The following is a 13,439-nucleotide window of genomic DNA, read 5'->3' as shown; positions in this document are numbered from 1 at the left end:
AGGAGTTGTCTGATGCATTTTCAACAAATGTGAGTTTCAAGGGAGGAGAAGCTCACTGTTTCTCTTGCTAAGTCTGTTTACAGTGTGTGTGTGTTCTAAATGAAATCCAAAAATCTGTAAAAAATCTAAAAGTACAGAAAATAGTACGTACATCCTCATTTAAGTATTCATTTTAGTGTTATTTTATATGGACTGTTCACTACTTTTATAAGGACACTATTTTTACTATCCCACACTGGCCAGCACTAAGTTGATGTACTTTTCCTTGATTTAACTTGCTCATTAAATGTACATATAAGGTTGCATTCTTGTTTTAATTTTGGTTTACTGTTTTTAATATGTATATTTGTTAGTTTTAGTAAGATTTTTTTGTAGATATATATTTTTAGGGTTCTTGTACACAGACCTGAAGAAGTCTAGAGGGACAAAAGCAATCTTTGTTAACAATAATTTATGTAAATAGATTATGTTTTGGACAATGTATTTTTTTCTGGATGCCAAAACATGTTTTTTTGACTGCCAAATGGTCTAATGTAAAAATATTTCCAAACCCATGTATTAAAACGTCTTTGATAAATTCAGAGACTTTGTTTAATAATAATCAAATTCACAGACTTTGTTTAATAAGTACCACATCTTTGTTAATTTTATAGGTACATTTAGTAAGTAGGACAGTACCAGCTCAAATACCACACTGATAAGGATGGCGGAAAGGATTTAAATTTGTTACCATGTATACCATTACACTTTGTTTTACACCTAAATAAACCACTCCCATACCTGATAACAGGTGTATTAGTCAGTTTGGGATGAAACTAACATTCTGTTTATTTTCTTGTTTTATTTGGATCACTTGTTTGTGTGCTTAATAAAGGATGTTCGACTGGAAATAGACTGTCTACACTTCTTGGATTACTTCTAAATACCTAATACAGTTAATAATTCTGTATAATATTAATATTTAAAAATAAGTTATTTTTTGATTTAGGATGTTTCTAACTTCACTACTTCTACTACTGTTTTCTGATTTTTTTTTCTGTTTTTTAATATATAGTAATTAACTAGACATATAGAAAATCAAAAACTTCCACACAGAGAAGTTTCTTGCACTGTTTTGATTCTAATTTCTATCCTACTAACCCATTTACTAGTAAGAACGCTCCAGACCAGAGCATTTTTCCACTAAAAGGTGGGAGTCAAGCCGTAAAAGTGCTGATATCACCCTCTGGTGGGAGTTCAGGCTTTTCTGGTTATTTCCATAACTCCCTCTTCCTTACCACCGTCTAACTTTCGCTAATGCTTGCTTCAGAATATGCATGCATACTTTCACATATGCCTCCCCTCCCAGTATGCAGTGCATTGCTCATGCAAATATAGCGGTCCAGGTCCTCCAACTGACCAACTGCAGCTCCTCCACAACATGAAGCTGAATTGCAGCTGCTGCTCCTTTCCCAGCTTCCCTGTATTAGTTCCTTTGGTTCCTGGGGCTCTACTTGAACCTAGGTCATTGGTGTATATATTCACTTTAGGGAGAATAAAGTAGTGGTGGACAGCAGTAAACAGCCTTTCTGTGTATGCTATTAAGCACAAGAGACTGCATTATAATAATAATAATAATAAAAAATGTATCAATGACAACTGACTACATGGAAAAACTAAATGCTGCTCTGGTCAAAAATTTTTGTTTAACACTTATTACATCCTACAAGGTTTACAACTTGGAGATGGACAAAATAAGTAAGAGTTGCAGTGGGAACAACCCCTTGCAATGGGGAGGTAGGGGGATTACCACTTTGAATAAAATTTTCACTGATGCAGTGGTCAAATCAATAATCTTGACTAAACGGTGGTCAAATAATTAGTCACTTCTGTGAAACTCTGACTAGACAAAACAATGCCAGTAAAAGACTTTCGCAGTGGTCTATATTACAACAGAGAGGCTCACAGCTAAAATAACCATTAATACAACACTTCAATAAATAGATACAGTGAAAGTTTACGGGAATAAGAGAATACCGACTACATGTCAGTAATATTCAGAGCAGTAAAAAAAAAGATCTGGTGCAGGCAATGTTACAAAAAAATGCAGCATGCAATGGAATATAAGTTGACTGCTTTTAAAACTGGCTGAAGGGGTAGGCACTGGCAGGGAAGATCTACTAAAACAAATTTTCTATACAAAGGCAGACATCTGTTATGAAGAGGATCACCTGCTAAACACAAGCCTATTTTCTCTCATAATTAAATTCTGGCCTGGCTCAAAAGTTCATCATAATCATTTCCAAATCGAGTACCATTCAAGCAAGTTAATGCAGGGCAAAATCTTTCTCATGTGCAAAACATACCATTTTGGCCCGTACATGAGAAATTGCAATATACCCATGAAGAGGTCAGAAGAAAAGGGCATAATGAAAGCTTTGGTGAGCATTTCAATATTAAAAGAGTTTAAAGCTATCCTTTACAAAGTGAAGCTACACACTGAATCTGACTACCTTCAACATTTTCCTTGCAAAAATTAAATGCATTAATTCAGTAATGTTACCTTATCAGAGCAATCATATTAACATGGTGTGAAAGGTGGATATGAAAAACAGCTGAACACATTTTAGAGAATCATGAGTGCATTTTGATGCAGTACTAAAGAATGGCTGCTTCTGCATTGATAAGAAAAGCAATGGTCAAGAAGTTACAAACTGCCAAACTTACAAGGCTTCGTCTGCCTAATTAAACACAGCATCATAACTCTGATAATATTTAATATTCAATATTTTTACATTAAAATGCCAACATTATTTTACAATACTCTTAAAAAAGACAAGCAGAAACAAATTAAGCAAACAGGCTCTGAAAAACAATTGAAAATCTATCTGGAGGATGTAAAAAACACATTTTAGCAATGATATGTGAGAAGTGTTATAATAATACACCACAAAGCTCTAATACTTTCTTTAAATAACCAGAGTTATGTGAAGTTTAAAACATTAAATGATGTCATAAATGTGGCAGATTTCATTATTCTTAGCACATGTTTTAGATCTGTTAAACCACAGGAAATCTCTTGTGGTTGTATACTCTTGTAAAAGACTGCCATGCATTTTAAATGTACAACTTCCTCACAGTTTTATGAGCCATAATACTGCTGTACTGAACGGAGAGGCCAAGTTGTACAAACAACTCCTAAACATATGTAAAGGTGCTCAGGATATCAATGTACTGAATCAATACCTGTGTCTTGACTGTCAAAAGCCCATCAAGTTTAGACTACACTCCTGGTAAAAAGTACACAAGTAAATAAACTTAGCTTACGGAAGCAATAACGCCCGACAGTGCATGTGTTAATGTGTAATTAATGCCCACCCAGGGGTGCTATGAGGCCCGATGCCACAGGTAGGAGGCTCAAACTCTTTTCCTCAAGAAAATTCATGCTAACTTAAATGAGAAAGCACCCACAGACTCTAAAACATGTTTACTTCATCAAGGCCTGGTGTTTCCTACATTGTAACACCACTGTGGGACTAATTACAGGTTTTTAAGATATTTTTATACATAATTTCTGAGTCTGACTACATGGGGTCTAGCATCTTGCAGCAATTCAGATTGTTTAGTCTGCCTCTAGGTATCCCACAATGCAGTGTGTGTCTGTAAAAAATTACATCACGGCAGGCCTCTTTCTGCCTAAAGCTCCTGTCACTGTATTGGTTTTACATGCATACACTGCTGTCTTTCAGTCAGTCAGTTTTAAGTAACATTTCATGCCGTTCAGTGACTACTTAAAACACAAACAGTGCAAAAGACACAGAACAGACTTTCAAAATGCTTTTTACTGCTGCTTCTTTTTAGAATGGCTAAATTGCAGTCTTTTGTGAAGCCTGAATTGTAATACTTCAACAGCTCCCATCCTCCTTCACACACCTAACTTCACTAGCTATCAAAGTGTTAAGGGTAATTTGATCTGTTACCTGCTGTGATTGATGGCTCACAGCAAAGGACCAGACTCATGTACTGTTTCCTTGTTCTAGCTTTTACTTTCTGTATGGTAGGAGAAGGAGGACCAGGAAGCTGTGACATTTCAGCATGGGTGGGTTTTTAGGACGGTTGTAGTGATGTCAGTTTGGGGAGGGAGCTGGCCAGAAAACTACATGTATTCATTGGCCTTGATGACATGAATAAGTTGGCGATTGCAGCAAGCTTTTCCAGGGTGGGTTAAAAGTTTTTTGAAAGGGAAACCACCACAGTACAATAAGGTACTGTTCTAGTGGACAGAAACTGCCAATTTACAATATTGTACATGCTGTATTGCTGTTTATTTACAGCAGGGACAGTAAAATGGGAGAAAAAGGACAGAGAAGTTGAGCATTTAATAACAGAATCCCGTTGTTGTCATTTCAAGCCTTTACTTTAGCAGCTTTGTAATTTTATAAGAGCAATAATTAAGTTTGTATTTTAGAGCCTTTGTTCTCCCTTTATTTTAGGCTTTATCCAGATTTCTTTAGCTGAAAGATGCAGAGTTTGTAAACCTCTTTACTGCTGTTGCTACCAGTAGTCATCTTGTGCACTTCACACACACACCATACCATGTACCACACCTCTCAACTGTCCAGATTTTTGCAGAATGTTCAGATTTTTCCCTATTTTTGGTCTGTTCCTCATAAAATTTGTGGTTTTCTGGCAAATCACTGGGATAATTTGATTACTGACATCACTAAATAATGACATCCATTTGAGTTTCAGACTTCAAATCTTTCAGAAAATAAATGTTAATATAAATCCTGTTATTCTAGCAGCTTTCTAAGTTTATAAGAGCAATGTTTAAAATCTGCCCCTATTTTTGGGCTTTTGTACCCCGGTTATAACAGGCATTGTCCAGATTTCTAGTATAAGATGTATGACACACACACAGACACACACACACACACATCTCTGCTTCAGAAAAAAATTCACACTAACAAAAACCCTGTTATTCTAGCAACTTTCTAAGTTTATATGAGCAATATTTAAAATATGTCCCTATTTTCAGCCCTTTGTTTTCTTTCTGCCCTAGCCTTCAATCAATTATAACTAAATATTCCATCAACCAGGACATTACGTAGCTCAGACCAAGACTTCCTACAGATCGATATACCCAAAACCAAATCAGGGTGTTTACTTTATAACTATAACTTGCTACAACTTGGAACCAACTACCCCTAGAAATTAGGTCCCTTAACCAAACAAAACATTTCAAACTAGCCACTCGGGAATATCTAATTAATAAATGGTCCTGCCATTGTAGTCATCCTCCCTGAAACTACCTAACCCTTGCTTGTCTCTCATCCCTCCTTTCTCTTGCACTGTCTGGCTTAATATCCATCTACCTCCCTCTCGTTGTTTAACCTCTACATTACCTTACTACTCCATCTGTACCTATACTGTATATAACTATTTAGAAATAATGAACACTGTTTTCCCTACATTGACATTATACCTAAGTTTTTGTTGTAAAAATTCTGACATTGTACTCTACTGATTTTCTGTATGATTTGTTGTAAATGCTTTTTGCAGTTTGATCTCTAACATTTGTACCCAACTGTTTTCTGTAAAACTTTATTGTAAAATGTTATTTCTCTAATTGTTTTAGCTGCCAATGCAATTTTTTTGCTGACTTTATGTAAAATGTTAATACTGATTGCAGGGCTTTTCTCCTCGTGTCTCCACTGAAAACGAGCTAATGCTCAGATGGACTAACCCGGTTAACAAATGTAAAATAAATAAATAATAAATACATTTATTTGTAGTTCTGTCCAGATTTCTTTTGCCAAGAGGTATGGTGGAGAAGTACACAAAGACGTCCTGTGATGCTGACAGGGATCACCTGATCACTCTCACACTTCACTTTCTCTCTCTCTCTCACACACACACACACACACACACACACACACACACACACACACACACACACACGCTTTTTATTTTATACTCACTAAACAGCAGAAGCGCTGCTTAGCAAGCATAAAACAGTAGCTCAACTGATCTCCCTCTCACACTCATACATGCATACACCTTCACACACAAACACATACATACACTTTTTTTTACTTTTATTTCATTTTACACTCCCTAAACAGCAAAAGCGCTGCTTAGTGAGCGTAAAATAATGGTGGCTGTTCTGTTTTCTAAGTCCGAGCTCCACGGCGGCCTGATATGCTGCCATGAAGCAGCAGACATTTTTCAGTGGTCCTTACTTGTACATTAATATCCTGCTGGAGAACACTTGTTCTCCACTCAGGGTACTGATGTACAGTAAGTCCATTCTCTAAAAGCCATTAATGGCAGCTGTGTGTATTTTGGCCAGGAAGACTATTTTGCAAAGTCAATATCAAAACAATTTCAGAGAAAGTTGTGAAGGTGCAGTTTAATACTCTCATACACGTCATGTTTAGCACTTTAAGTCAAATGTTAGAAAGGCCCAATATATCAACAGCCTAATGATAGAGATACAATACTGGCCATTGTTAATCGGGTAAGCATGAACATCGTTGAGTGTATGAGGCTTATGGAGAGTTAGGTAATGTGCTATTACCCATCACAATTACACTTCACTGTTTTCTGCTGGTCAACTCCTTGTGAGACGACTTTAGTTTTAAAACAAGGATTTTGTTTTTGTCATAGTTATGCAACCTTGGAGTTAATATTTACAAATATGGGTGTGGTGGGATGAATACCCTGAGCTAAAGTACTTGTGTTTTACATCTTTGCAGGATTGTTGCTGCAATCAGATCAGAATGTGTACTGCAGGTATTAAAGCACTCTTCACTTAAAAGTACTTTAAGAGGCTGTGGGAGATCTGACTGGAAGCTCTGGGATGGTGAAGAAGAATCTGCTTCTGTTACTAATACTGAGAAGTGTGTAACACAAATTAAGAAATGCAAAGAAGGAAGTAATCTTGAAAAACTCAGAGCTTTGCAATGCATTTGTAACAATATGATGGCCTTGAGCAGTATATGGTGCAGTTCAATACAGTGAGTGAACCACATATGGTTTGCGTACAGTAAGTAGGTGTTAGCGAATGTGCATGTAAACCTACCTGGTTTGCTTCTGTGATCATAACTGTGTAATTAATTTGCTTGGCCAATGTGATGTAGTTGACAAAGTCTCTGTTGTACGAGTATCAACTACTGCTTTAGCTGATGAATAAACATCTTAGGTATCAGAACATCAGCCAGGGGAGTTGTAAGTAGTTGGAGGAGGGGGTCACAGAACTGAAGTGGAGATTCTTAGTGAAGATCAAAAAAATTCTGCTCCAATCTTCCTATTGCAGAACCCTAAATGAAAGGGAACATTTCAAAGACAAGTAGCAATGTGTGCACATGCAGGAAAAGTCTGGCAGTTTAGCTCAGAAGATTAAAGTCATAAGGAGCTAATGAGCTTCATCCTGTAGTTAGTTCATGCATAATTACAGGGGACATATTTTTCAGTGTGTTTGTGTATACTTTGTGGGCATGACAGATGGATTTCGAAAATCCAGTGCACTTGTGTTTGACAGTGACATTGCTGAGAACTGGAGAGTGAGCAAGAGTACGACATTTTCATACAGGATGCATTTTCTGATAAAGATGACCACAAAAAGGCATTTATTCTGCTTAATTTAGCTGTCTCAGAAGCCATAGAAAGGGAACGCTCATTTGTGTATGTACCTACTATCTATACAGGAGAGGGGGGAAAGCCGTCACATTGTTGTACCAGCTGAGTCAAGGGAGGACCCAAGTGCTTGAAACGTAAATTTAGAGAAATGTGTAACCCCCAGACAAATGTTACAATGGAAAGGCACTTACTTTACACAAGGGATCAAAAGCCTGGTGAAACTTATGCCGCATACATAACTGACCTGAGAAATAAAGCTAAAACGTGCAGATTTGGTGACTTAAGGGATGAGTTGATAAAGGACAGACTTGTGTGTGGTATAAAAGATGATGCTGTGAGAAAGACTTTGCTTTGTGACAGTGATTTAACTTTGAATAAGGCCACTGAGATTTGTCAGATATACAAGCTCACAGAAAAGTACACAAATATGCTTACAAATGAGAGCAGCTCTAGAAGACACAGTGATAAACCTCATGTTGACAGCATGTAGCACGTTATTAAAAGAAACAGATCCAAGCACATGGCAGTAACTGTAACCTCCTACAGCACTCACTGGTAAATCCCACAACTATCGAGCAAATTCCAGACTTCGCACAGTCTCAGTGAAGCATAAGAGTGAGCCAGCAAACTCAAAGCATGGGCCTCAACCTAGTTTCATTGCCAACTGTCATAATTGTGGTGTAAGCCATGAATCTAAAAGGGAAAAGTGGTTAGCTTTTGGTCAACAATGCCACAGATGCAATAAATGAAATCATAAAAAGGGAACATGTTAAGAAACGTGTTGATCAGTTAGACAGTGGAAAGCCTACTCTATGTTGATGGTGTGTCAGTGCTTCATGAAACAGTCAATGCAGTAGATTTAAGGGTCAAGAATGAAGTATTTTGTACTGTTCGGATAAATGGCAAACCCACAGAGCTCAAAGTTGATACATGTTCCAAGTGCAATATTATATGAACAGAAACATTTGCCAGAGTATGTAAAGGTGAAAGGCTTGATTTGGCAAGGTGTGAGAAACTTGTTGCTTATGGAGGTGAAAAATTTCAAACTGAAGGCTCAGTAGTGCTTTGATGTTATTCTGCTGGGAGTAGCTACGACTTATTTATGTGGTCAAAAGACACTTCCAGTCATTAGGCCTCTGAGACGGTTTGAAAATGGGACTGCTTTCATTTAACAAGGAAGTCCACTATGTTAGTTCAAAAGACCACTACTCTAATTTTGCCCAGTACATTTTTTCTACCTATGCTGATCTTTTCCAAGACAAACTTGGCAAGCTTCCAGTTGTGTAGTCTATGATGTTAGACCCAGACATTAATCCAGTTATCAGGCCAGCACGTAAAGTTCCAATAACCATGCAAGACATCAAAGTCAAATTAGATAAAATGGTGCAACAAGGTGTGATTTGTCCAGTTGAAACTCCAACTGAATGGGTATCTTCCATGGTGGAAGGACATAAGAAAAGCTCATATGACATCAGAATATGTAGTGACCCAGAGATTTGAACAAAGCGCTAAAAAGACCTTACCATCCAATGCGCACAGTCCAAGAAGTCACAGTCTTGATGCTAATGCCACTATTTTTTTTTCTGTCTTAGATGCAGAGAGTTCATTTTGGCAAATTCAACTCGACAAAATATCATCAATGCTCACTACTTTCAGTACTCCACTTGGCAGGTACATATTTTAGAGAATGCTATTTGGGATAAATTCTGCAAGTGAAGTCTTTCAACGTGCAATGGAGAAAATGTTTTCTGGGTATGGTTGAGATATTACAATAGACGACATACTAGGATGAGGTCGTGATGAAGCAGACCATGACAGACACCTCAGATAAATTCTAGAAAGGGTGCGTAAAGTGAATCTCAAGTTCAACCCACACAAATGCAAATTCAGGATACATGAAGTTACTTTTGTTGGTCATTTATTTACTAGTACAGGCTTATGACCAGACCCTTCAAAGCAAACAGTCATTTTTGAGATGCTAGCTTCAGACAATGTTCAAGCCCTGCAATGTTTTCTTGGCATGGTCAACTACCTAGGCAAGTTCATTCCAGACTTAAGCCAACTTTCAGCACCACTCAGAGAGCTGACAAGTAAAGATGTATCCTGATTAGTGCAACACCAAAGAGCACCTGATGTCCTGAAACAGAGAATTGCTAGTCCACCAACTCTCAGATACTATGATGTTCACAAACCAGTTACATTTTCCTGTGATGCTTCGAAATTTGGATCCTGGTGCAGTCATTTTACAAGAGGATCAACCAGTTGCCTATGAATAGAGAACTCTTACCCCAATTGAAATGCAGTATGCCCAGACTAAGAAAGAGCTTTTGGCAATTGTGTTTGCATGTTCGAAGTTCCACGATTATGTTTATGGTAGACCTATCCAGATCGAAACAGACCACCAACCATTAGTTACCATCCTGAAAAAAAACAATGCATTTCAGCTCCAGCCAGACTGCAATGTATGATGGTGAGATTGCAAAAGTACAATTTCAATCTTGTTTAAAAAGCAGACTTCATTATCTTGCTGATACATTATCCAGATCGCCCAGAAATAAAACAGAACAGCATGAGAATGAGAACCTTGATTCTGAAGTCATGGAAGCGAGAAATTTTTCTTCCGCATGTCTTGATTAGCCGAGCGATCACACAACCACAGATCCAGCTTTGCAAAGGCTCAGCCACTTTATCAATCAAGGATGGCCGTGAAAGCAATTTAGTTTACCTCAAGAAGTTAAACCTTATTTTCCACACAGAGATGAGATCTTGTCTGACAAAGGTATCATAATGAAAGGTCTGAAAGTAATGTTCCAAAGTCCTTGCAACTAGAGTATATTACTATCTTGCACTGTGGTCACCCAGAAACCGAACCTACCAAAAGAAGGGTGACAGGACTTGTATTTTGGCCTTCTATGTCACAAGACACCGAGACAGCACTTTCATCTTGTTCAGTGTGTAATAGTACTAAGCCTATCAACAGAAGGAATCACTTAAGCTTAACCAGATTCTGGAACTACCTTGGTCGACAGTAGCCACAGACAATTCGAGCAGAATGGTTAACATTATTTGGTGTTTGTAGACTTGTACTCCAATTGGTTCGAGATTGACCTACTTCCTAACCTAGCATCCAGTACAGTCATTACTAAGATGAAGCGTCATTTTGCTATTCATGACAGTCCGCACAAAGTTATTTCTGACAATGGCATGCAGTTTACAAACCAACAGTTCAAAAGATTTGCTGAAGAATGGTACTTTACTCATGTCACAAGTAGCCTAGAGTACTTGCAGCCAAATGGTTTGGCGGAACGAGCAGTCCAAAGTGCAAAACAGTTACTAGAGAAGTCTAAACAAGATAATAGTGATGTTTTCCTGAATCTCTTGAATCACAGAAATGTTCCTTGTGACAAACGTTTTAGTTCACCTGCTTAGAGACTTCTGTTGAGACAAACCAGAAACATATTACCATAAAGTAGTCAATTGTTGGTTCCATGCGTCAAGAACAACAGATCAGTGAAAGCCAGTCTGTTGAAGAATTGCCTATCCCAGAATTCCTACTACAATAAAAACAGAAAAACACTCAATCCATTACCCAAAATGGTAAGGATGCAAATATCCCAAGGTTATGATCGGATTGGTATAGTGAAGAATATTGGTCCAGAGCCGAGATTGTACATTATATAATCAGAAGGAGCAACTTTTAGGCAGAATTGAAGTATTTGAAACTGGTGTCTGAGTCTATACCACAAAAGACAGCCTATAAGAAAGGCTCTATCTCAGAGTGAGTTGTCTGGTATTCCAATTCCTGAGGAAGTTCCAGGGGACATTCCTGTGATGAATCCAGAAGTTCCTAATTTTGTGCATTGCAGACTGTCCCTGTTGTTACATTTGGTGCCAACTGTTATGTTACTAGATGTGGTTGAATCTCTAAACCCTGTAGCAGGTATGAAGCAACCTGGACATGAACATTGTGTTTTCAATGTACATAGTAATGCATATCTAGCTCTGATATTGTTTTGTATAAAGGGCGATCTTTTTAAGAGGGAAGATGTAGATCAATGCGTGTGTATATATCTTTAAGAAGCTATCCAAGGGCTTGCACAAGTGTATAAATACTGAGCACGTGCGAGCCTGATTGCCATTTTGTAGTTAGCTGTTGAGATGTAAAGCATGGTATAAGCTCTGTTTGTTAACTAGTTTGTTCATATTGAAAGATGCTGCTATCCATCCTGATCTGTTTGTATGCATTAAAACATCTGAATGAAACCCCAAGCCTTTTTGCTATATGTATTAGAGATGAACGAGTGACACATCTTTGTTAGGGATGGGATGGGATCATCCAATGGTACAGCTCCTCAGAGGATAGATGGCGATGCAAAAGACAGCCCGGGGGTGGGTGTTAGGCCATCTAGATGTGAATGCAATAATCCTCATCTGAAGTATATTGGAGCTTGCACTCACAGGGGATGGGGAAGTTTGCTTTTGTGGTGATGTGGCTCACTTGTTCCCCCCATTCAAGTGAGAGGTCAGGGACCATAATAAATATACCTTTACAGTCTGGATGCTGGTGAGGACACAAACTACTGCTGAGGCTGCCTGTATGATGGCCTTTCACTAAGGAAAGCCCAAGGCAGGGAGGGGAAATGGCCTTGGCGAATAAGGGGAGACTTCAGGATCAGCAAGCACGACTGGAATAAGTGCATAGAAAAAAAAAAAACTCATGGAAGATGGCTTCACTAAATATGTACACCCTGGGGATGCAGGCCATACAGCTCAAGCATTTTTTCTGTCCAGGTGTCATGAGCTCATCAGCGCTAAACACTTGTCTTTGTATAATAGTGTCCCATAAAATAAACCTAGAGGCAAATTAATTTGAAAAAAGACACTTCTTAATAAAATATGTTAAGCAGTCTGAGCTGCATGGGAAGCTAAGTATACACAGAAATCAGTGAATGGAATACAAAAGAAAGGCAGATGCAGTTAAATGCTGAAACAGCGGCAAAATTACACAGTGCCAACACTAAGCTCTTATTGTCTAGCTCTCGATGACTGTTGAGAAACGAATACTTTTTTTGGTCTACAGAAAGAGAGAGGATTCTTCAACCCTAGGTGGTAAATATAAATGAAATTAGTTATGTTAAGGGTTCCCTGTGTAAGGATATGGCTGGAGTGAACAAAGCAATATACATGGACTACATTCTTACTACAGATATTATTAAATATCAAATAAAGGAGACAATTTTCTTTATCTTAGAGACTTGTATGCCAGTGAAATATGTACCACATTAGTTTCCAAACATGGGGATCCAATTGTGTGGAAAATAAACAGAACTTAGAGTTTACTAGGAAGAAATGTTTTTTGCATTCCAAACACTGACAGGACACTCACCAGTGGCCAAGCTCAGTAACAAGACCTTTTGGAGGCTTAGCATCTCAGGTCAGTACAAAAATATTTATACACACAGTCGTAGATACATACAGACATACATACATACAAACAAGGATGAAGGGGGATCGTAAACTGAACAAAAACCCCACTCAGTGCACATGGTTATTCTGATGGCAGCTCAAATGCAATGGAATGAGGCTTCTTTTTGGTGCTTCCATTCCAATGTATGCATCTGTGCAGGCCAATATACACAAAAACAGAAACAATAAAAATAACAGAACTGTCCTGTACAATTAGCAAAGCCATATTTACTCACTATTTCTAGCAAAGAGAAGCACAGCAAAGCCACTTAACACCAATACTCACACCAATGAATGGGATGAACTTTTGATAAGAATCTTCATCACGTCTGTTGAGAAAAACAAGCAAGCTC

At 38.0% G+C, this 13,439-nt stretch overlaps 1 protein-coding gene across 1 annotated transcript in view; it reads right to left on the bottom strand.

The window, feature by feature from the left end:
- PACS1 (phosphofurin acidic cluster sorting protein 1) overlaps window positions 1–13,439 on the bottom strand; it is a gene marked incomplete in the record, with an annotated part of 1,397,033 nt that overhangs the window by 312,218 nt on the left and 1,071,376 nt on the right. Inside the window, 1 exon segment of the mRNA XM_044075887.1 lies at window positions 13,373–13,415. Coding sequence (XP_043931822.1) covers window positions 13,373–13,415 — 43 coding nt within the window.

This window comes from Protopterus annectens, chromosome 6.part1, assembly GCF_019279795.1.
Source record: "Protopterus annectens isolate FY-2018-M chromosome 6.part1, PAN1.0, whole genome shotgun sequence".
NCBI lineage: Eukaryota > Metazoa > Chordata > Ceratodontiformes > Protopteridae > Protopterus > Protopterus annectens.
Note: the sequence above shows the minus strand (reverse complement) of the source record. Positions and strands in the feature narration are given on the sequence as shown.